This window comes from Coturnix japonica, chromosome 3 (genome assembly GCF_001577835.2).
Source record: "Coturnix japonica isolate 7356 chromosome 3, Coturnix japonica 2.1, whole genome shotgun sequence".
NCBI lineage: Eukaryota > Metazoa > Chordata > Aves > Galliformes > Phasianidae > Coturnix > Coturnix japonica.
In genome coordinates, this window is record NC_029518.1 from 86714946 (window position 1) to 86740176 (window position 25231).

The 25231-nt window shown below is 43.1% G+C and overlaps 3 protein-coding genes across 5 annotated transcripts in view; 2 read left to right on the forward strand and 1 right to left on the reverse strand.

The window, feature by feature from the left end:
- Positions 1 to 1623: 1623 nt before the first annotated feature.
- On the reverse strand, positions 1624 to 7626 carry CMPK2 (cytidine/uridine monophosphate kinase 2). Its single transcript, XM_015859389.2, has 5 exons — positions 7427 to 7626; positions 7233 to 7347; positions 6206 to 6407; positions 4942 to 5175; positions 1624 to 2989 (listed from the first exon to the last, which is right to left on the reverse strand). Exons 1-5 carry the CDS (start codon positions 7514 to 7516, stop codon positions 2869 to 2871), a joined length of 762 nt encoding a protein of 253 aa, XP_015714875.1. The 5' UTR covers positions 7517 to 7626; the 3' UTR covers positions 1624 to 2868.
- Positions 7627 to 12577: 4951 nt separating this feature from the next.
- On the forward strand, positions 12578 to 20271 carry RSAD2 (radical S-adenosyl methionine domain containing 2). Its single transcript, XM_015859384.2, has 6 exons — positions 12578 to 13126; positions 13602 to 13763; positions 14417 to 14646; positions 15314 to 15463; positions 16483 to 16515; positions 17050 to 20271. Exons 1-6 carry the CDS (start codon positions 12796 to 12798, stop codon positions 17212 to 17214), a joined length of 1071 nt encoding a protein of 356 aa, XP_015714870.1. The 5' UTR covers positions 12578 to 12795; the 3' UTR covers positions 17215 to 20271.
- Positions 20272 to 20898: 627 nt separating this feature from the next.
- Positions 20899 to 25231, forward strand: part of RNF144A (ring finger protein 144A) — a 62023-nt gene continuing 57690 nt past the window's right edge. The window contains exon 1 of one of the 3 annotated variants that reach the window (XM_015859388.2): positions 20899 to 21191. The gene's annotated coding sequence lies outside the window, so the exon portion shown is untranslated. Of the gene's footprint in view, positions 21192 to 21401; positions 21530 to 25231 lie in introns of those variants that run through there. The other 2 variants (XM_015859385.2, XM_015859386.2) reach the window with 2 other exon arrangements.

The following is a 25231-nucleotide window of genomic DNA, read 5'->3' on the forward strand; positions in this document are numbered from 1 at the left end:
TATGGAGAGAGCACACAAAATACAGAACAAAAAAAACTATAACCCATTCTCCCCTGCTCCCATCTAATGGGTACCACTACAAGAAACAGAAGAGCATGGATCATGCTGTAGCATGTTCGGGGTTAGCCCTGAGTCTGGAGGCTGAGGTTACAGGACTCAAACTCTATTTAGGTTCCTAGGAAACCTTTCTGCTCCACTTGCAACATGCAACAAATGCACATTGCATCTACATAATGCATCTATGTTAGCAACCTAGCTTGAATCAAGAACATCGTTCAAAGTATATTCCTGGCCACCACTTCTTACCAGGCTTTGCTTTGCACTGTGTACAAGTCCTGATGAACTGAGTTCCATCCAAAGCTCCAAGCAGCAGATCTGGTGCAGGAACATATAGCAGTTGCTAATGCAAGACCAGCCCAAGTGACAAGATTAGATGATCTCATCTGAAATGAATCTTCAAAATACTTGTAAGGCACACACTGGGAGCTGCACTAGCTCCTCTCCTCATTCCATGCCACCTGCTAATACAAGCACAGACAAACAGGCTATGTCACTGTTTTCTAACCTCTCACTGCTTAAAAGTGTGAGCAGTGCCATTTTAGGCACCATATGGTATCCCTGCAGGCCTCCAGCTGCCACTCTGCAGATGAACAGCTCACCCAAATGTCTTGCGTCATGGCTGGCAGCTCTGCACAGACATCTCAGCTACCTCAGGGAGATGAACAGGACCTCAGTGTCTGTGTTAAAGAAACTGAACACCACCTATGTAAACTTTTGATCCTCTCTTAACCATAAAGTAAATAAATAAACACAGTTTACTTTATTATTTTCAGTTACAGCTGGATTCACTGACTTTAAGGCAGTACTAAGGATCTCAAAGATAAGTTTCAGTGTGTGTACTTTCCTGGTCCAACACACCAGATGCTCTGAGGACTGTAGCAGCAGGATCTCTGCAATACCACATCCTAAAGCCAGTTCTACATTAGTAAATCAGTAAAATAACAAATTGCTATATTTACTGGGGTACTAATAAAGCAAACATTCTTCAGTGTAGCTTTTGCCCTCGGGCTGACAACCTTCATCTGTGCACAGAAAGGTCTGGCCTCAAGAATGAGTTTGGCCAGCAGTAAATAAAGGAAGATGCTGAAGGATGACCATGCTTGGGACTGCCTGGCAAGGGCTCATGGTCATGGGCCAGCACTATGACATGGACCCATCCCCAGTCTTCCTTGGAGCATGTTCCAAAGATGCAAAAAGCCAATCTGATCCACTGACATTTAGCCTAAATTCTTCAACCTGCATAATATTGTTTGGTGCTTCACATCAAGCACTGAAACCAAAATCTTGACCTCTTGTGGCCATTAAACTTCCCAGCAAAATAGTTCACAACTCAGCAAGTAGACAAAACTCTTGCTTGGCATGAAATGTTCAGTGTTATTCAGGACAGGTGTTCTCTCACCTGGAAAAGCTACTTAGGGCTGGTGTATTATTTATTGGTAGCCTAGCGATCCATGAGCAGTGATGTCTTCCATACGTGAAATTCCTCTATCTGAGGATAATTGAATACCTGGATGCTTTATAAGTGTATCAACCGCAAGGATGTATTTCCAGACTACATGCATGGCAGATCCCAAGGCCATTCCGAAGATTCTTTTATTCAGAATAACACAACAAACAGCAGGATACATTATCAGTATGTATAAATATACTACATTAACTGCATATACTCACAAAGATAAAAGAGTGCATGAATAAAACTTATTTACATTAAAATCATTGGGTTTGAAAGTTATTCTTCCAAGTTTGTAAGTTCCATCTTCTATATAAGTTTGGATATAACCAAGCAATATTACTCATTTTAACTTACAAGACAGATTTGTTCATAATTATACTCGTGTAACAGAGGAAAGTAAGCATAGTGTTTTAAATCAAATTGCATTTTAGAGTTATGAGTAACAGTGAAACAAACATACATAACAATAAGACTTTGCAAAGCTGAAGTCTTGCTGGTAGCCTGCTTTTGTATTCAACATGTAGGAAAAAACAAACAAACATACAAGTAAAATTGGAGTACCATCATCCTCATTGCTCTAATTCTCTGCATTTTGTCATTTCACATTCTCTCACAAAGAACAAAAAACTTACACTGGTGAAGCTATAGGATAGAAAAAATACTTTGTAGAAAGATATTTTAGCAATCATTTAACCAGTGTTTTTAATCTCATGTTCTTCTCAAGTCTCTGCTTCCAACATGTCAGTGTTCTCTTTTTTTCCCTCTGAAATGAATTGACATTTCACTTGCATAGGTTAACAGACATGGACTGTATTCCTTAGAGTCCCAGGTACTTACTAGCCCATATTTATGAGACAGTTCTTACAGGATGCTCATCCCAGTAGCTCATCCTCTATTCCAGAAAGAAACACTGGGCTGTTCCTAAACATTATGATCATCTCATTGCTTTACTGTGGGATTACATTTTATCCTCTCCTTGTACATCTCATGCTCCCACTGCAATCAGTAAATTCTTGTACATATTGAAGGCAGGAACAAGTTCTCATCACGATGATGATGCAACCTGACAGCATCTTGAAATGTCACAGTGTCAGAGAGAGTACTCTCATGTACTTTGTGTGAGACTGTGGTAGGCTTGTGGCTTTACCAGGAATGCTGAACAATGAGTGCTATTTTGCTTCATACATAAAAGTGCAGTAGACATCAGTGAAACTGATCACCTGGCCAGATTGCTGTTGGCAGAAGTAATAAAAGGTTCTTTTAGGGAACAAAGCACCTCACAGAGCATTTTGAGCTAGCAGAAATAAAGGGACAATAAAAAGTATATGTTAGGTGTTGATAAAAAGAAGTTTCTTTCACAAGGCACAGTGGTTTTTAATTAGTTGCAGGACTGTCTTGAAAACCTCTTCCTTGGAGGGACTGGCATCAACCTCTTGGCACGCGGGATTCACCATCCTTCTGTACGACTCTTCGATTCTATTGTAAAACAAAACAGGAGAAATAAAACAAATTGCAGGGATGTGATATGGTATTAGTCATCGGTCTCAGAAGAAAGTGCTGGCACCGCAGAGACAATGGAAAAAAAATGTTATATGAAGCCGGGTACGAAATATACTGCAAAGGGCAACGAACCTTTAGGAAAACTTCAGAATGCAGTTTCCTTGACAGTGATTGCCAGACCTATATCAATATTCACATAGCATGACAATGATGTATTTCTGTATTTACGGTTTAGCTCTAGAAACTATCCAGAACAGCCATACAGTGGGCATCCTGCTTCTAACACCTGAGTTAATTTATCTGGAGCCCATCAATGTGCCTATGAACTGTATGGCAGGGTAATGGAGTGCTTACTGATAGATCTCAGCTAAGAGTCACTGGAGAACTGGAGAAAGATTACAGAGTTCACACATCATTTAACTCTTTCCTCTGATTAACTTTGCTAACTAGATGAATACTGGTACGAAACACAGGGTGAAAACCTCCATACTCAGGCAGAATAGAAGCCTTCTCATAACTTGGAACTCTTCCTTGTTTAGTCTCTGAGGATGTAACTATCATTTTCTTGGTTCCCACAAGAATTAATAATGTCTAACATTTAGGCCACAAATCACAAGACAAATCAGATTATTCCAAATGTTCTCAGATCCAGGCTGAAATAATTAGCAAGCAAAATAACCAAATGCTTTCAAAGAAGCAGCAGGATTAAAACATGGAAGATTGAGTGACTGAAGGAACTGGGGCTGTTTAGTCTGGGGAAGAGGAGGCTGAGGGGAGACCTTATTGCTCTCTTCAAATACCTGAAAGGTGATTGCAGTGAGAGTGGTGCTGGTCTCTTCTCACTGGTGACAGGTGACAGGACAAGGTGAAATGGCCTCAAGTTGAGCCAGGGGAATTTTAGGTTGGTTATCAGGAAAAACTTATTCACTGAAAGGGTAGTTAGGCACTGGAATAGGCTCCCCAGGGTGGTGTCTGAGTAACCATCCCTGAATGCATTTAAAAACCATTTGGATGTAGTGCTCAGGGACGTGATTTAGTGGAGAGTTGTTAGTTAGGGTAGTATGGTTAGGTCATGGTTGGACTTGGTGATTTGGGAGGTGTTTTTCAACCTGAGCAATTCCATGATTCTATGAGTCTGTGACCTTTAAATGGCATAATTTTCTCTCGGTACACCCATCCTTGCACAGGCCCCACTGTGTGAGCTGTGTCTGCACAGAGCTTCTGTCAAAATTAAGCAATTCATTTTTTAAAATGTGCCATTGATACAGATGCTAAAACTCTAGAGGTAAGTTTCAGTTTTGATATTTGTGTATACGGACACCTACATCCAGGTGTTGATGTGGAGGTATTTACAAGAGCACTAGTTACTCAAGCTCCCACTGCAGAAAATGATGTCGTCATCAATACATTTGGTAGTGTCTAGACAACAATCCAGCTCAAACTGAAGTATGATATCTAGGGTAAAATTCAGATGCCTAAACGTGTATATCAAGTGCTTCTTGAGATGACATAGTCTAATCTTATTTAGCTTCCAGCTGCTGACCCAGAAAGGGTCCATAAGTTGTATGTCATATCTGTCAGCCTCTTGAAGATGCCCTAGAATACCTCAGATGACTCTAGATATTTATGCTCAGATCACTGATCTCCTAGCACCTGCTCTGCTGAATCACACTGAAGGCCGCACTGACTCTGTTGACTATATGGGAGCCTGAAATTATTCACCTGTAGGCTTTCAAACATGTTTAACTAGAAATGACAGAATTTACTATTCTCATGAGTCTTTTCCAAAAACAAACAGCAACAAAAAAACCTCCACAAAATGTAGAGATATGAGAGTCCTTGTCCCAGTAAGATAAGCAGGACATTTTGTTTCTGATTCCACAGGAACCAAGATTGCCGCCACCCTTTTACCCTTCATTAATACATACCTTCGGCGAAACAAGCTGTTAGCTTCCAGCTCAGCCTCTTCCTTTGTTCTCTCCAGCCCTCGACCCTCAAGCCTTCGGGTTCTCTCCTCTGGGCTGACAGTTAGGAGAAGAACAAGATCAGGTTTGAGCAGGTCTTCAGGCCACTTATACACAGCATCATCATCTGGTGGAAGATTCTGGATGTTCCCATCTGTTTCAGTGGCTATTGTATAAGCAGCTGTGCTATGCCAATACCTGTCAGGAAAATACAGAATAGACAGAAAGACATTTTAGATTAGATACAAATTCTTCAGTAGCATAGGAGGCAAGTGTCAACATAACAGGTTGCCATGAGAGGTGGTAGATGCCTCATTCGGGTCAGGACGGACAGGACTCTGAGCAATCTGATCTAGCTATAGGTGTCCCTGTTCATTGCAAGGGAGTTGGATGAGATGATCTTTAAGAGTTCCATCCAACTCAAGTGATTTTATGCTGATGATTCTGTGACAACCACAGGTAAAAGAATGTCTAGGTAGTTGACACTGGGAGTTTGAAGGCAACTGTAAAGAACAATTCTGGGCCATCCATCCATAATAGTCAGAATCATTGTGAATTATGAGTTAAAAGGTATGGCAGAAGCTACACCTTAGGTAAAATTTTCCAGATGCTGTCAAAATAAAATCTTCTCATATGATGAGAGGTACCAAAAGGAGAGTGTTACGTAATATTTTCAAACCCAATAACCAGTTGTTTTTTTTTGGGTGTGTGTGATTTCTATACCCCTATATGCAGCAAATTTGTTAGCAAACACAGTCTTCAACCACATGTTAAGAACTACACCGTACACATTTCCGTGTTTTTAAGGCTTGTTAATAATATCGCTCACAGATACACAAACAAATTCTGGGCAATGGGAGGGGAGGAGGTCATAGTACATCTATTGAAACATGTGTGGGGTTTCAAAGTACATACAGACTTCCTTTATTAAGAGTAAGAGAGGTGGTTGATGCTCCATGCCTGCCAGTGTTCAAAAGGCATTTGGACAATGCCCTCAGTAATGTGCTTTAACAATTAGTAGGCACTGACTATAAGTGGCAGCTGGACTCAATGACCCCTTAAGGCCCCTTGCAACTTTTCTCTTTTTCCTTTCCTTCCCTTCCCTTTCTCTCCCTCCCTCCCTCCCTCCCTCCCTCCCCTTCCCCTCACTCTTTCTATTCTTTTCTTTCTTTCCACTGAGCAGCTGGGTGATGGTACTGATGTAAGAGGACTTTTGAAATATACAAACCTGTCTACAATCACAGGTGCCTGAGTGGATGCTTTCGCTATTTCTGATGCAAGGATATAGTTGCCTGCAGCATAAAAGGCTCTTCTAATGGGTGTTGGCTCTTCATCAAATATTGTCCTCCACTGGCTGATGCAGGCTGGTGGAGACCTTAACAGAACAGCACCCAGGGCATCTTTAACTGACTGTGTTACTGTGGTTTTGCCTGCATTTCATTTACAAAAGGAAACATTTGTTATATATATATCACTTCAGATAAAGCTGAACTTTAAAAACTGGAAAGTGTTTTTATTATTTTACTTTACACATTCTGACACTGGTGCAGCCTGAGTACCTTGTGATAAGGCTTTAGTCCAGTACCTTGTGATAAGGCTTTTGGTGGAAAGTGCTTTCAAGCTTAACTTAAAGATTATTAATTACTCCACTTTCAGCTCTCTGGACCTCCTCTGCCCTTCCACCAGTTCTCAACATTCTCCCCTTTAAATGCATTACGAATACCAATTTCTCTTTATATCTATTTACAGTATTTTTCTATGTGGCAATCACTGTGGATACCATCAACCAATACTTGCTTTTTAGAAGCAATTTTCAGTTCTATCTGACAAAATAATACAGAAAACGAAGTTATTCAGAAGCAACCCATACTTCTCCCTGTGACAAACTGTTGCCAGTTTCCCAGCCCACCACTACTTTAGCTCCAGTAGTTCACTCGTCAACAAAAATATGCTCCATAATCTGCACAAGAAGTGCAATTTCCAGCACGACACACTTTGTGTTTCTTCATCTACACAGATGAAGAATTCAACCACAGAATGAAAATCAGCAGATGAGAGAAGGTAGACTAGTATTTATGATGGCTAACTATTCACGTTATAAATCTACAGGACTTTATGAATTTTTGAGCTTTTGAGTTTTTGTGTATATACACATTATTTTTTCGTGACTTTTTAAGCCTTAGGTGTGTCTCTAAGCCATAGCTGTGATTTTTCCCAACAACCCCTACTGCTCTTCACCTACACCACTCTCCTACCTGTGGCATCCAGACCCTCAAACACCACGACGGGAAACTCTCCCTTCTTCTGACGCTCGGGGCACTTCTCTAGGATGTCCAACACCGCTCCGGCCTCTGGGATCCGCGCCGCGCACTGCGGGAGAGAGTTAAACCTTCGTAACTACCTGCCAACCCCACGGAACGGAGCTCCCTGCGGTTCCCCGGCCGCTCACCTCCCGCAGGCGGCGGCGGACGGCTGGAGCGGCGGCGGGCAAGGCGAGGCGGAGGGAGCCCGGCGGCCCCGCTGTGCAGCTCCGTAGCATCGCCGCCCGCTACCGCTGCCGCACCGGAGTGGAAGAAGAAAAGGGAGGGCGGTGGCGGAGCCGGCGAGAAACGAAACTAATTCGTGTCTGTGAGGAAAAGGCAGGGATGAGTCTCTGGGGGAAGGGTTTTCTGCTCCGCCTCTTCTCGTTTGGTGGATCATAGAGGGAAAACGCTTCGGTGCAGGCTGGGAGTGGCTGGGGTGGAAGTGAAAGCGAAAAGAAACTATAGACAGATGATTTTTTGTTTACGTTTCTGATCTTTCTGATGATCAACGATAGCACCCGAGGGATAGTATGGAGCTGTGTCAGGGGAGGGTCAGGGTAGGGTTTAGGGACAGGCACTACACCAGAGGGCGGTGGGCATGGAACAGGCTGTCCAGGGCAGCGGGCACGGCCCCAAGGAGTGCCAGAGTTCAAAGAGGGTTTGGACTCTGCCCTCAGGCATATAGTTGGATTTTGGGTGCTCCGCTGTGGAGCCAGGAGTTGGACTTAATGATCCTTGTGGGTCCCTTCCAACTCAGGACATTGTATGATTATATGATTCTTAACAGCTGCCTAAACATGGATTTTGTGTTTTTTGAAATATTTATCTTGTAAAATCACAGAATCACAGAATCACAGACTGACCCGGGTTGGCAGGGACCTCAAGGATCATGTAGTTCCAACCCCCCTGCCTAGCAGGGCCACCAAACATACACAAGCATACAAAAAAATAGGAGAACCTGGCAGCAGTCAGTAATTGCCCTTTAAATAGCTGGAAAACTGCAACTTGGAGTTACCCTAGTTGACTTCTGAATGCTAGAATCCTAGAATAGAATGAGTAAATTGGAAAAGATGTCTAAGATTAACTAATTCCACTGTCAACTCAGCTCCATCATGCCCACTATCCATGTCTCTCAGTGCCACTTCTTCACATTTCTTGAGCACCTACGGGGACGGTAATAACTCCACTACTTCCCTGGGCAGCCTGTGCCAGCGCTTTACCACTCTGAGAAGAAATGTTTCCTAGTTTCTAAACTGGACCTTCTCTGACACAACTCGAGGCCATTCTCTCTCATCCGATCACTAACATGCGGGAGAAGAGTCTGACCCCCACCTGACCACAGCCTCCTTTCAGGCAGCTGTGAGATTGATAAGGCCTCCTCTGAGCCTCCTCTTCTCCATACTGAACAGCCACTTCAGCCACTCTCCATAAGACTTGTGCTCCAGACTCCTCACAGCTTTGCTGCCCTTCTCTGGACATGCTCCAGGGCCTCAGTGGCTTGAATATAAAGAGGTTCCTCTGGAGCCTGAACTTTAAATCAAACTCATTTCCTACTTCTTTCAGTAAGTGTCCTCTACTTATAAAATAGCTGGCTTTGGTAAATAAGCATTCAACACTCAGCTTATTTACCGCCTTCATGATTCTGTAAAGCTGACTCAGATTTCCTCCTCAGGCCTGTCATATAGAAATGAGCCCTGACTCTTGCTCAGTCCCCTTCCTTATTTGGTTCCAAGGACAACTTTAATACCATGAGGTCCTGCTAAGCTAACCATGAGGTACAGCTAAGAACTGTACCACTTCTCAAGGTATAGCTCTATGTGCCCAATTTGCACAGAACAGCGAATTAATGCCATCTCTCTTATTCTCAATGCTTGGTACTAAGTTTTTTATGTCTTTTATTTATTTATTTATTTATTTATTTATTTATTTACTTATTTATTTTTGGCTGCTGCATCCTGCAGGGACAATGGTTTCAGGAGGGTAACTGTACTCTGAAGTGTCTTTCCTGAGATGGAAGTGCAACTACTGAGCTCACCATTATGTAGATAAGGTTTCGATTATTTTTTCATATGTGCACTATGTTACATTTCACTACACTGAAGCTTATCTGCTACATTTTTTGTTTGTTCAGCTCTTTGACTCACAGCCAAGTTTTGCTTGAAAACCTGACCTGGTTCCTCATTGACTTCTCTGGTTCTTTGCTTGTTTGTTTTCCTTGTTTTCCGATGGCACGGCTGCCTTTCCCTGATGACTGAATGGTTACTTTCATTTTCCATTTTCCCTTCCTACCACACTGATCTGCACATGTTTACAAGAATTCCAGAGCCAAGCAGTCAGCACTTCTTTTCCATTTAATAGTATGTTTAAGAGATCACTTTTGTATGTGACTTTCTATTCTCCTGGCTAACTACTTAAAACTATCTTTGTGCTACATTTCAGGTGCTTCACAACAAATTATACAGAAATAGCCAGGTAAAAACAGAGGAGAGTGGAGCTACCTATTTTTCTCCAAGGTAGATCTTTGTGTCTAGAATCAACTCAGAGAGTATAAATCTGTTTTGAAATTAACCTACACTAAATATTTTTCACTTTCTTCAACTGTACATTTATCATTTTGTCTTTTGTACAACAGGAAATGATGTTGAAGAGCAAATGTGCTAACTATGTGAAAAACACTGTTCGTCTGGGACATTATTTTCAAGTTCTGCTTTTCTAGCAAAAAGTATTAGCACAGCAGTATGAGCCACGTACATGCTGCTGGGTTCTTCTATGCAAGTCATGAGTCTGTGTGACATCCAGTTTTACATTAATAGCAGCATTCAAGCATTTCTGGAAAAAAATATGTGTATGTTGAAAATGTTTTTGATGTGTATCTGATGAACTGAAACACACTGTGCTCTGTGTTGCCATTCTCTCACTGCAAGAGTGCTATCAGGAACAGAGGGAGGGAGCCAGATCTCCTGCAACTTACAGAGACCACCGTGCTTTTCTGAACCTCTTCTTAAAGACTATAGGCCAGAAAATCAGTCATTGTTTGCAACATTTACTGTAGACTGCTAGTACTTGTACGTCCTCAGAGGAAACATCCAGGTCTGTTTTTACATTGCAGTAACTATCAAATACAGGCTTTGCATGTAAGGCAAGAGCATCATTTGAAAACACACTCAGTTGAGGCAAAAACTAGAGAGAGATTTCATAACTGCCATTTCCTAAGAAAGCTCAGAGAAAATTATGAAGAACAGGAAGTCTTGAGTGAACTTCAGTTTTAAGTTCTCTGTACATATGTTTTATTTTCTGGACATATAGATCCCTTCTTTCAAAAAGGAACACAGTTAAAAATGTTTTACTGATACTCTTCCGATATGCTCAGAGTCTTTTTGCATCAGATGTAAATCTTGTGTTGAGATAAATTGGTATTCATTAAAAATTTCAATTGATTTTGGAGACAACATATTTTGAAACATATTTTGCCATATGAGACACACTGTTGGAAGTCTTTGAGATCTTGTGCCTACCTCCCACAAGCATTCTCAGTAAAAGATCATGGAATCATAGAATGGCCTGGGTTGGAAAGAACCTCAAAGATCATTCAGTTCCAATCCCCCTGCTGTGGACTGGTTACCCTCCACCATGGAGGCCCACCCAGTCCAGCCTTGAGTGTGTCCAGGGATGGGGCACCCACAGCTCTCTGGGGCTGTTCCAGGGCCTCACTGCCCTCTGAGTGAAAAATTTCCTCTCAACATCTAATCTAAATTAGAAATGACATGAGAGCCTGCAAGCACTATGCTTCTTGTAGCAGAAACAAGATGGCCTCATCAACTGGCTCTCCATTATAAGGAGTTCTGAAATAGATCCCAGCCCACAGATGTTCTTTACCTGGTCCATGATTTTTATTCACAATTGATGTTCAACTCAAGGAAGAGAGAAAGTTGTGCTCCCTGTAATTGCATTGGCTGAACTTGGTGTGAATATAAGTTAGAAATTAGGTGAGAAAGTAATATGAATTGGGGTAGAGAAGATACAATATGTGATAAAGTTTCTAACATGAAGCAGAGGGGATTATGGAAGTGATGATGGGACTGAGGATACCAGAAAATCCTGCTTTCATCCTTAAGCTTGTGTCTCTTACACAAACCTGAAGGAGCTGGAAGGGCACATGGATTACATCTCATGTGGGCAACTCATTGAAATGGTCTCTGTTGATAAACTCTGAAACAATTTTGGGCTCCATCAGAAGAGGGGTGGCCAGCAGGAACAGGGAGGTGACTATCCCTCTCTACTCTGTCCTTGTGAGGCCCCATCTGAAGCACTGTGTCCAGGCCTGGGGCCCCAGTATGAGAGAGAGCTGTTCGGGAGGGTCCAGAGGAGGGTGACAAAGATGATCAGAGGGCTGGAGCACCTCTTCTATGAAGACAGGCTGAGGGAACTGGGCTTGTTCAGCCTGAAGTAAAGAAGGTTGTGGGGTGACCTCATTGCAGCCTTCCAGTAACTAAAGGGAGCCTATAAACAGGAGGGGAGTCAACTCTTTACAAGCATAGATAATCGTAGGACAATGGGAAATGATTCTAAGTTGAAAGAGGGAAGATTTAGTTTGGATATCAGGAGGAAGTTCTTTACTATGAGAGTGGTGAGGTGTTGGAACAGGCTGCCTAGAGAGGTTGTGGATGCCTTGTCCCTGGAGGGGCATCAAGGCTAGGTTGAATGAGGCCCTGGGCAGCCTGGTCTAATATTAAATGTGGAGAATGTTGGACCTGCCTGTGGCAGGGGGGCTGGAGCTACATGATCCTTGAGGTTTCTTCCAACCTTGGCCATTCTGTTTCTATAGATTCTATAGAATCATAGAATGGTTTGAGTCAGAAGGCGCCTTAAGATCGTCTAGTTTTCCAGTCCCCTGCAGAGTTGCCTGACACAAAACGGATGACCCCATCCAACCTGGCCTTGCACACCTCCAGGGATGGGGCATCCATAGCTGCTCTGTGCCATGGCCTCACCAAGCTCGGTAGAACACAAGCTCAGCTGTCACCTTGCCTCACCCTTTTCCACTGCAAGAGCAGAAGTCACAGAACCCACACTCAGCAGGAATCCTCAGGTGCTGGAAGCGCCCTGCCCTGCGGTAGTGACAAGAGCCGCTCTGCGGAGGTGACAAGAGCCACACCGCGGCCTCGAGAGGTGCGGGCTCGGAGCCAGATTTCTTCTCATCGAGAAGGGAAAGCGAAACTCGGCGCTTCCCCGTGCCGTGCCGTGCCGCGGCGGGAGGGGCAGGCTGCGCCGCCGCTCTTTTAAAAGCGGAGCGCCGGGCTCCTCGCTGCGGTGTGTGATCCGAGCCGGACGGAGCCGAGCATCATAAAGCCGAGCCGAGCCGAGCCGAGCCGAGCCTGGGCTAGACTAGACTAAACTAAACTGATCAAGCTGAGTTGAGCCGTGCCAATTCGAACCCAGCAGAGACAAGTCGATCCAAATCGAACCGGTCCAGCTGAACCTCAGTGCGCCTCGTCGGGTCGGACCGAGGAGAGCCATGCTTCTTGGTGTGCTGGGTCACCGGCCGCTGGCTCTGGCACGGGCGGTGCTGGCAGCGCTGCGCGGGCGGCTGAGTGCGCTGTGCTGGGGGCTGACACCCCTCGTTCTGCCCCTGCTCTCCTGGAGGCGGCGGTCGGGCTGCAGCCCCGACACCCCCGCGGCACCCCGGAAAGACAAGGACGAGACGGTCCCGACGCCCACCAGCGTTAATTACCACTTCACCAGGCAGTGCAACTACAAGTGCGGTTTCTGCTTTCACACTGCCAAGACCTCCTTCGTGCTGCCCCTGGAGGAAGCCAAGCGGGGGCTGGTGATGCTCAAGGAGGCAGGTGAGTCTGGAGAGGCAGGGTGAGGGATGCACGGGAGCCAAAAGCAGAACCAAATGGCATTGAAGAAGTCAGACTCATTAGCAGGAACTGTTCTGATAAGACAAGGAGAAATGGTCTCAAAATAAAAGAGGGGAGATTTAAACTGGCTATAAGGAAAAAGTTGTTTACTATAAGTAGTGTGTGCACTGGGATGGGTTGGCCAGAGACACAGTGGATGCCTGTGACTCTAGATGTTCAAGGTCAGGTTGAATGGGGATCTAAGCAACCTGACTGAGCTGCAGGTATCCTCATTTGTTGCAGGGGTGTTGGTCTAGGTGGCCTTTGAAGGTCCTTTCCAACTCACATGACTATGATTCTAAGTCATTCTGTAATTACCATGGTCAAGTTCCCTCATAATATCATTGGAGTGGGGTGTTGGAAAGTGGTGGTCAGTAGGCAGACAGGCTCATAACATCATTCTTTGGTCCTTTTCTAGGGATGGAGAAAATAAATTTCTCAGGAGGAGAACCATTTCTTCAGGACAGAGGTGAATTTGTAGGCCAGCTGGTCCGGTTCTGCAAAGAGGAGCTGAAGCTGCCAAGTGTCAGCATTGTGAGCAATGGCAGCCTGATCAGAGAACGGTGGTTCAAGAAGTATGGTAAGAAAAGCTCACTGTACAAAACAAGGGCTGGTGGGGTTTCAGAGACATATTGGGATAGGCTTGTAGGAGGATGCTAGGAAATGACTTCTTAGTAGTTCATTTTCAGGTTGGATAGTAGGAAAGATTTATTTTCAGACAGAGAGGTGAAGTACTGGAACAGGTTGCCCAGGGAGGTGATGAAATCACTGTTCCTGGAGGTGCTCAAGAAGTGCAGAGATGTGGCACTGAGGGACATGGTTAGCGGGTATGGTGGGAATGGGTTGATGGTTGGACCAAGTGATCTTAGTGGTCATTTCTAACCCTAATGATTCTATGATTACAGTATCTGTGAACCAAGAGTAACTTACAGTGAAATACTGTTAATTATACATTCTGAACATATGCAGTCAGTTCTATCGCCTCTCCTGTACATCAGCATGATAAAAAAATAACTCAGCATGTCTCCATAGTGCTAGAAGGGTGGTGTGCCTTTTGAAGATGGCACTGCTGTGGTTTTTGTGGTTGATGCAATGACTTCACAGAACTGTAGCTGGATGACCCTTGGCGATAGATCATGAGGAAGTGAAACTAAGCTACAACAATTTCCAAATGCAACAAACAACAAACAAATAAAAACATTCTGCCTATTGATTTTTGAAACTTGTTTTCAGGTGAATATTTAGATATTCTGGCAATTTCGTGTGATAGTTTCAATGAGGAAGTTAATGTTTTAATTGGCCGCGGTCAAGGAAAGAAGAACCATGTGGAAAATCTGCATAAACTGAGGCAGTGGTGCCGAGATTACGCTGTTGCTTTCAAAATAAACTCCGTGATCAACAGATTTAATGTTGAGGAAGATATGAATGAGCAGATCAAGGCACTGAACCCTGTGCGCTGGAAGGTAAGAAAGTAGTGTGCATTATGGGGCAACTTTCAGAGAAAACTGGTGGTGAAATAAAGTTCTATAATTCTCTAAAAGTCTAATGGCCTCAGTCAGAGCTCCAGCTCCGGCTTGGGATGATAGTAGGGGAGTGCTACACATTGTTGAAATGGATTGTCTCTGATTCCTAATGAAGCTCAATATGTCAGTCTTCTCTCTTGTGTTATTTGCAGGAAATTACTATTTCACCATATGTAGATCTATTTTTTCATGATTTTAAAAATAAGACAGAAGGTTTTTAATATTTGAAAATGCGTCACAGTAGAGAAAATGAGGAGAAGGTAGTGTACAATGATATATAATTAGCAGCATAGAACTTTATACATTAATGTTCTGTTACAGAGTATTAGTCAACAGTGTGTATATGATATAACATAGTCTACTAGCACTGTATCAATTGATACATTACATTATCAGTTTAAATATGGGTAGAGACAATGCAACTTAAAAATAGGAGACAACTTGTCTAATAGTTTCTCTTTATTCTGTGATACTGTAATTCTATTTCCTTTTGTGGTCACCTGAAGCTAGCTAAATTTGCTGTTCCCAAACAAGTTAAAATCGTAAGGAATACAGATTGACTTGATAGTCTGAATGCCACATAGCACTTACAATCATTTGTTTTCAGGTGTTCCAGTGCCTCCTCATTGAAGGGGAGAACAGTGGGGAAGATGCTCTGAGAGAAGCAAGTAAATTTGTTATCAGCGATGAAGACTTTGAGCAATTTCTGGAACGACACAAAGATGTCCCATGTTTGGTACCTGAATCTAATCAGAAGGTAAAACTGTATTTTCATAACTTTATTTTGTGGCTATCTGGAAAGGTATTTGATAACTAGTAGGTGTCATAGTAATCAGCACTTTCTCTATTAGTATTGGGTTAGAAGAGCTACAGTGAAACTTAGTCAGCACCTGGATTTGTTATGATGGAAACCAAAGTATTTATTTTCTTTAAGGCTTCTTAATGAGCACAAAGTAATTAATTAAAGAGTAAAAACTCATTGATCTCAGTCCTATGGAAGCTGGTGGGATTCCTAAGACGGTGTTGCATTGTCCTCTGAATTATGTGGATATAAAAAGTATCAGAACAAAAAGGGTAAAAATTGAAATTTCCATAGCTGAGTTGTTAATACTAAATAACTGTGGAACTGGATATGCCTTCCCTAGGAGTCTGATATGGTTCAATATCAAAGTAAAGACAATTTGTACTCTTGGTTCTCCTTTCACTTATGAAGGTAATTTTTCTCTGGGGGGGGGGACAGTGGACAAATAGGAGGTACCCAGAAAATGCCCTTTTAGATCATCAAGTGTGCCTTATTTCTACTCTTGGCTTATTTCCTTATGCGGACCTGAGAGGTTTTTGATCTAGGAAATTACCACTGACATCTCTGTCTGCTGAGGTGATAATTAAACAGCCCTGCTTTAATAGTCATGTCATTTGTTTGGCAAATGACTTAATCATTCTAGAATGCAAAACTGTTATTTTTGCTGATGTTGAAGTTATCAGCAACCCTGAACATTATTTAGAGCACCTGAATACAGCTGGAAACCCACATTTAAATTTGACTTTTAAGATATAGTCAAATGATTTCTAGTTTGTTCATGTGATAAGTCATCATAGTAATCCTGTTACTTACTGTAAATTTGATCCAGATTCACTGAAGTCCATGGGAAGACATTACTCTCATTTAAAGTCTTGGATCAGGCTTTGAAGGAATAATTTATTTGTCTTGTCCTTGACTTTCATGAGAGTAGAATTTTCATTTGTGTGCTAATATTTTATTTTGATCTATTATAGATGAGGGATTCATACCTCATTTTGGATGAATACGTAAGTCTTTGTTTTATTCTTAATATTTGCATGCTAATATATGCCTATAACAGTGATGCCAATTTCTTTTCTATGCATTCCATAAAATAATTTTTACTGTATAGTACAAGTGTAATTTCTTCCTCTCAAACATGTCGAGAACTTAATATAAGTGTGACCTAAGGAGGAACTGCCATTGGCTTGCATGCATAATCTTTCAAATCTTTAAGTATATGCATATGTAATTGCTGCTTTCCTGTAATTTAAATATATAGAGCATGTCCTGAAAACTAAATTTCATAGAATACACTTATTTTATGTATAGTTGAAGGAAAAAAATAAATCTTCAGAATTTGGTGTATGGCTGTGTTCCTGCTAATGAATGTCATTGTGTCTAACTGTGAGCCCCTGAGCCATCCAAGGGCTACAGTGATACTCTTCATATGCTTATGCAGGGTTTGTGGGATTGCACTGCAAGTTCATTCTGCTTAATTCTGTAGAAAAATTAAGCTTTTACAAATTAGCTTTCTAACTCATTTCATACTGATTTTCTAGATGCGTTTTCTAAACTGCAGAAATGGACGGAAAGAGCCTTCCAAGTCTATCCTGGACATTGGTGTAGAAGCAGCAATAAAATTCAGTGGATTTGATGAAAAGATGTTCCTAAAGCGAGGAGGAAAGTATGTGTGGAGTAAAGCAGACATGATTCTGGACTGGTAACTCAGTACACTGAGTTGTGATGTGCATTTTGTAAAGAAAATTGTGTGTATATGTGTACATTTATGTTGGTGTATATATAGATTGAAAGTTGTTAGTTACAATATGGTATACTGTAGAGATTGATGTATGACTTGGTACATGAGTAATTCTACGATTCTATGAACATGTTAAATGTTTTTAGGATGCAGATTGTGTTCTTACTTATTCACTGGTTGAATGTTACTGAGCAGCTACAGAACTTTCATAGAAATATAAAGGACTCAATGGCAAACCATTAGGATGCCGTTAAACAGTATTTTACACAGTGTTAAGATAACAGATAAATGTGCTTGCAGGAAAACAAACAAACTCATTATATAGAGTTGCAGTCGTTGATAAATGCAAACTCATACAAGGAAATATTCTTATGGAAAGGTTTTTGCAATTCCTTACCAGCTCACAAGAGGGCCCACGGGCAATCCTATGGAAACAGCCCGCGTCTTTGTCAGGACTAATGGAAGGTCAGAATGTTGTTATCATGTAATATACTCAAGAGGAGATTGGAATTAAAAAGAAAATTAGCAATTTTCATTTTTCAAATGTTAAAAGCATCTGTTGTTTTTCTCCCTCCCCTCCGTATTCACATATGGCTTTTGCAAAAATGTTGGGAGATGTAATTTTCTCTGAAAACATTATTTTTAGTCATGTGAGAGTAGTGCATTTCTCCTAAAACATGAAAATGAATTTTGCCCAATGGCAAGGAACTTTTTTTTTCACGTTGGCAATGACTTCAGCTCCAACAAAAAAAAATTTGCAGTGGAAACAGTCCTTGCATTTTACTCATAACTTTGCCTATTCTCCTTTTATTTGCAAAAATTGATTTATTATTTTTAATAGCCACCTGCACATAGATTTGTTGAAGATCCTTTCTGAGAAATGAGTGAATAATATGTAAGGCATTTCACACGTGTCTTCTCTTGAATTACAGGCAGTGCTTCTTCCCATGCATTTTGTATTGCTAAGGCGTGGATGTGCGAACAAGAAGGCTCGCATATCATGTACCCTTCTTTTAAAGGTTGCTGGTTCTTACCTGCTGGTTGCTAACTGGTAGATATTGAGTGAAACTCATGGGGTTTTGTGAAGGCTGTTTGTGATTTGAAGAGCTGGCAGCATCAATATATAACAGAAAACAGACAAACAAAAATACCCTGAAATAATTAAATAAGCTGCCTGCTTGCTTGGTTTTCTGATAATTTTATAGTTTTCTTATTATAGTTTTTCAAAGCTAATGGTCCCATCCTCCCCAGAGCTCTACATGAGGGCCTGAGGTAACCTTTGCACAAACAGCAGTGAGCAGGTACTGCTTGCTCTCACTGCCCATTTCACTTGCTGCCCAGGCTGCCTCAAATGTCTAAATACTTTCATACACCCAGCATGCATTAAATGTATTATGTAGAGTACACCTTCTTTCCCCTTTCTGGTTTTGCCCATATTTTTAAAGACTTCTCAAAATTAAATGTCTTGCATTCACCCACTGCACCTTCAGAATTGAAGCTGCTTCTCCAGAGGAACAGAAAGGTGCACCTCTGAAAACTATAAAATTGTTTCAGTTTACAGATCTTTCTGTTTCTGTTTTTCCTGCCCTAACTGCCAATGCACTGTCTCGATGGTGCTCTTTTGTCTTTTCACATCTTGCCCTCACTTCCGATGCATTTCTGTATTTTTTTTCCCTCGTTATTAATACTCAGTGACATTTTAAATGTGGCCCACACGCATTAACCCCACAGTCTTTTGGCAGCTGTTCCGCTGACCTCTGTTGGAGTTTTGCCCGAATGCCAACTACAGGCAGCGCAAATCCGTGAGACTGCAGTGCTTGACTTCCCCTGTGCTCCCATTGCTCAGGCGTGAAGTCTGGCTTCTTCCTCAGCACCGATGCTGCATGATAGAAAAGGAGCATTTTTTCTTTAGCTGCTGGCTCAGCCCCAGCCCGAGGAAAGATTTAGTGCATCACTGTGCTGCTAAATCCACCCGCTTGCTGCTGCTGCAGAAAACGCCAGCTGTATCGCGGCGCGCAGATGTGTGGTGCACAAAACCCCATTCAGAGCCAGGAATCCTGCCATGCTTCCCTGAGTGTTCTGCCCTGTAAATGGCCATTGTTGTGCTGCAAGAGATCACTGCGCTGCAGGAGGAAGCTGCAAGATAAACAAAAGGAGCTGAGAATGTGAAAATGCTGTGGATAGTCTGAACTCTAAGGCATGGAGGATGGTTTTAATCACAAGGTTCTAAGTTATTTCTTAAAATGTTCAGGATTCTGCATTGCCTCTTGCTGCCATACATAGCTGAGAAAATGGTTCTGCTCTGTGCAACACTCTCCTCTAAAGAAAATGCCACGTTGTTGCGTATGTTGTAAATGAGGGATTTGCCTAAAACAGTTTGACAGGCAAACCTGAAAGTTAATAAATAGCTATTGGGATTTTTAGATGCAAATTTGGTTTTGGTATGAAATTTAAAAAAATAATAATAAAACAAAGAAGTTGGCTGCTTCTTGATTAACCTAGATGATGATGATGATTCATGTTGGATCACAGGTAGATTTGTGACTTTAATTCTGAGTTCAGGTCCAGAGGAGTAATACTGAGGTCAACAGGGCCTCTCCCAGGCTGCAGGATTGCACATGCACATCTGAGAGTCAGGGTGTAAATTTGTGTCCTGCAAAAACAGATAGGCCTAATTGCATTTTCAGGTGTAATCCCATAGCAGCGTAGCCACTGCAATGCTGGGTCAGGCAGCACCTTGCACTGCAGCTTGTTGGCATTGTGCAGCTCTCCCTATCCTTAAAATTTGTTGAGATGAAAGCTGGAGGGAATTGGTTCATTTTAAATTAGCAGGATTATAACTTGAGTAATGGCTAAAACTGTCATGCAAGATGCATTTTAAGGTGCACTCTTTTTTAATGTGAAAGAAACTCAATGTGTTTGAACGCCGAGAAGAATTTGTGAATTATATGACCACATGATTTGTGCTGAATATTCTACATGAGCATGTTACAAATTGTAATAAAAGTTTCTACTTTCCTAAGTTTGCCTGTCATTTCTTTGTGTCCTTTCTTTCTTCCTTTCTTTCTTCCTTTCTTTCCTTTCTTTCCTTTCTTTTCTCTCTCTCTCTCTCTCTCTCTCTCTCTTTCTCTCTTTCTCTCTTTCTCTCTTTCTCTCTTTCTCTTTCATTTAATAAATATAACCCAGACGTTCTGCCTGCACTATATCAATGGCAGTGTTGGATGGAGAACAATGGTGGTGACTCTCCCGCCCACCTCAGTAGCTCGGTGTCTTTCGTGCTGGCGTTGTAAGCCAACAACAGGAAAGCAGCTGTTGGGATTTGTTGTTGCTGCGGGATTTTTTGTTGGTGGTGGTTTTTTGTTTCGTGGTGATGGTTTTCTCTTTTTTACTAAACAATGCTTGCGAAAGAGCACCTGCAAAACAGCCTCCTGGTTTCCTTATGTTTCTCCTCTTCCTATCCTGGCAACAAGGCTGGAATCCTTCTGCCTTGCTTTGTAAAACCCCCATTGTTTCTTTTCCTACCGCCGAACGACCTGTTTTGCCGCCGGGCCCGCAGCCACTGCCAACGCAGGACAAAAGGAAGGAGAGCCAAGCGGGAAAGCCCGGCATCCCCGCACTGTGTGCATCCACAAGGGGGAGCCACAACGCCTGGCGCGGCGCAGCGCTGCGCGGCCGCTTCAAAGCGAGCGGCGGCGGCGGCACCGCGGAGGTTAATGGCGCTCGCGTAGCTGTGGGCGCGCCCGCCCCCGTTCGCCCTCACCCCACCCTCCGCCGCCGCCGTCGGCCCCGGGGAAAAGCCCACGAGCGGCGCCGGCCGCGCGTACTTCGCTCGGTGGCTGCCGGCGGGGGGAGACCATGCGCAGGGCGGCGGCGCCCGGCTGCGGCTCCACCGGGTAGAGCTGCGCACCTTCGCAACCTTCCCGGCGGGGCTGGAGAGCAGCGGTAAGGCGGTGGCTCTGCTGAGGATCTCAGGGGGGTGGCGGTGTGTCTTCGCAGCGGGTGGCCCGGAATCCTTTACATAAGGGCCGGTTCTCCGGTGCCCGTTGACAGCTGCCGGTTTCGGCCTCCCCGGGTGCGCGGTGCTGCGGTCCCGTTGCCGTGTGCCTCTCGGTGGCGGGGGGGGATTGTGCATCGAACGGATGGGAGCGCATCGGTGGAGCCGTTGCCCCCGGTGCAGCCTCGGGGAGGAGAGCGGTTCCTGGGAGTTGTGTGCCCGCTGTCCTTCAGTCTACACCGGGGAGCTCGCCCTCCATCTAACAGCCCGTTCTCAGCAACACACGGTGTGTTTTCGGGAGAGAAATGGTTTTGTTCGGGTCACAGGGTGGAGGACTAGGAGTTGGAGGTGTTTTCTCCCTGATTTTAGCTTCGTTCGCTGCGATTAAGAGATGCTGCCATGGTTGCTTTTCTTTCTTTCTTCCTTTTGAAGTATCAAAAGCCACGTGCGTGATAAGAAGGTTGCTCTCCCCTTGAAACCAAGGGTATCCTCTTGAAGTAGCAGCTCTGTTACTTTGTTTCTATGGCTTCTAAGCCAGGAGCATCGATGGGGCAGGCTGCTGGAGAAAGATGTAAGCTGCCCAAGTTTCTTTCTGTTCTTGGAAATACTGTTATTTCTACCCTGGAACAAGTCATGCTGTGTTCTGCAATAAGTAGGAAGAATGGTTTATAAATGGATCCGTATGTTTATATCGTTCACAGTGCGGTCAAACAACTGTTTATGTTGTGAAATGGGATTGCTTCATTTCACATCAGCTTATCAGTGCTGACCTAGGAGAGGCTGCAGTTGGAGAGGCAACGTTCTTGGGCAGAATGCTATTGGAAATGACATCGGTTCCAGTTGCTTGGTGCTACAGCTCATAGTTGCTGGCCTTTCTCATTGCCTCTGTGTTTTGCTTGTGAACCTGAGATCCAGCAGGGTGGGGTGGGGGGAGGTGGAGGAAGGAGGCTGCATGAGGATGTCTGGGGCAGATTGGTGCCTTAAAGTGTTCATACCTCAAGGGATCCTTGTGGTGAAGGAGGAGAACTTGTATGACTGTAGGAGATGTTGGCCCACTGACTTGTGGTAAGGCAAAATGAACCCAATTGAAGTTTGTTACTTACCTAAAATAAGATTAAATAAGGAGAATTAGGAGGCTGGATGGGGTGGAATCTTTACTTTAGTTTTTGCTTTGTTTTGAGTTGCTTGTAAATGGTAGTATTTATTTCCTTTTTCCTTGGGATGAAGTTTTATTCCTTCTCCCCTTCTTTCACTGGACTTCAGGTTTCATTATCCTCTTGTGCAACTGGAATATTGCTCGTGACAGGGAGAAGCCATCTGTGCTTGAAATAAAAGCACAATGTATCAATGTGATGCAACTCCTTTGATTGAGACATTCTTTGGGTAAAACCAAGGGTTAATTTTTGTCCTTTCCAGATGTTCTTTGTTCCTGTTCTAGGAACTGCTAGACCAAATCATGTGTTTATCATCTACAAGCTGTTATTGTGGAGTTTTGTCCTTGAAGCTTAGCATTGCAAGTTATCTTCAAACACTATTGAGTTATCTTCACTTACAATCTGGATTCTGCATAGTTTGGTATTTTAAGGCAATAATTTGCGGAAAAGGATATCATAATGAACTGTTTTTGTTCCTAGTGCTTTTTCCAGTGCTGCATTCCATGTTTTTGTTCCGTTTTGAGTGTATTTTTCCCCTCTCAAATAACTTGTGACAACTTTTCTTTCAGTTAAGCCAAAGGACAAGGCTGCTATCCTAACCATGAGTTTTGGCTGTGGTGCCATAAGGGGGGTGGGGGGGTGGCATGAATGGCCTTAGTGTATCTGCTGTATTTACAAGAGGGCTCTCATAGGCTGGCAAAGAGCTGTTGTTTGCCCTCCCAGTGCTGACGTAGGGGAAAACAACAGCTTGGATCATCCTGCAGTTTGGTCTGTTTGTGTAGCCCCTCTCTTTCTCTCCTAGAGAATGGGAGTACCAGGAAATCAGAACGTGTTGCATTTCTTCTTGTATTTCCTGTGGAGTAGAACTGATAGGCAGCTGTGTCAATAGGCTGTGGCTTGACTGGGAGATCTGCTTTTAACTGGATGCCTTTTCTTATCTCTTGAGTTGCAAAAAAAGGAAAAGGAAAGCAGTTGCACACCAACACACCACTCAGTTGGGTTTGGTAATTCTGCTATGCCCGGCTTAGGATGTGGTCAGCTGTTCTTTTTACAAGGCAGTTGTTTTCCTCTGCAGAAAGGAGCTCGTAATGTTCGTATTTCACTGACCTTTTGAAGGAGATCAGGCAAAAAGATCCTAATGATAATTTTTATTTCCCAGTTCTGATGGCTGAGATAAGCCGTTGAAAACACACGCGCTTCTCTGGCTGCGTGTTGCAAAGCAGTGGGAATAACTTTCTATTTCATTATCTGTGTGCTTCAAATCAAATTGGAAATACAGGTTTCCTGCTTTTGAAGTCATTGAATACTGGAGCTGAGAGTGCTTGTACAAAGCTGATTTTCACATACCTTGACTGCATGCTGGTGGTGATATTTACAGTGATGACGTGTAAGTGACCTTCCTCAAATAGCTGTGGGAGGGGGAAAAAAAAGAGGAACAGAAAAAGTGAATTAATGCCTGGTGCTTGTTACTTATGTGAGAAATAAAACCTTCAGATGGTTCTAGTTTTGGCAAGACAATGGCATTTCAATGGCATTTTCTTTCTGTAGGGTTACTTCTGTCTTTACATCCAGGGAATGGCAAGTGGGCAGTGGCTTGTTACGTGGACAATATGACTGTGTTATCTTCCAGGTACTGCTGTGCCAGTTTATTGAAACTGCACCCTGTTTGTAACAAGCAGAAACAACTTAGGATGGAATAGGTAGACTAATGCTTATGTAATGTGGCCTTCAATGTGGTGAAAGCCCTGTGTCTGGAGATGCTCAAGGTCAGGCTGGATGGGGCTCTGAGCATCTGACTGAGCTGTAGATGTCCCTGTTCATTGCAGGGGGGAAGTCTTTTCCAAATCAAATAATTTTATGGCTCTTTTTTTCCACCACAGAACATCCAAAGGATCATCTGAAATACTTAGGAGTGAAGATAGAGGCCTTGAAGGTCTTTTGAAATACAAGATTCTGACTTTGTGTGCTGTGTACAAGTGCTCAGTTTTGCTTGCACTGATCAGAACTTTTCTTCTGAGCAGCTAGTTTGCAAATCTTTGTTTGCATTTACTTCAGAATTTAATTTGGAAATTTTACTGATCCAGTTTCCAGAGTGCTGTAGTTTTTCTCCGTTATCATAAAACTCTACCATGAGCTCATGCAGTCTGAAATCGATCGCATCTTCAGCTCAACCTGCCTTCATCATAGCTCCAGCCCTGTAAGTAGAATGAAATGCTACCTGACAACTGTTGGAAATGTCAGCCTTTGTGAAGGACTCCTGAGTTCAGCTAGTGTGGAACAGAAGTAGGAATTTGGAAGACTGTATTAAAACAAGAGTCCATTATTGCCCTTCTGCCCTGCCATCTGTTGCATGATCAACAACTTCTTTTGCTTCTTATTTCTGTTGTTGCTGTTTACCAGATAGTCTGCTTCATGTCTCATTACTGGTGAAGATCAACACAGAAACATGTATGTTTCTTATTCTTCCAGATACTAATGTATTTTTCTATCAGTATACATATAGCTGTTATATATTGCTTTGCTTTATATGAAGTATTTTTACCCTCTAATTTCTCCAAGAATTATCTCTAGGGGGGCTGATCTGGCAGAACTGCTGATGGAGCTGAATGTGTGTCTCATCCACAATAGCTTTCCTGAAGCAGTCCTTGCCCTGATTTCTGGTGCCTTTCTCTTTCTCAGCGCCTTGCCCTTGAGGTGCATCCTCTCCTGATTTGGATGTGCTGATCACCAAGCTATGAGTCTGCTGACTGGGAGCAGTCTCTGCCCATTGCAGGCTGTTGGGACGTGCCAAATGTTAAGCCTTCATAACTACTCTGCTGCATGTAGAGGGCAGA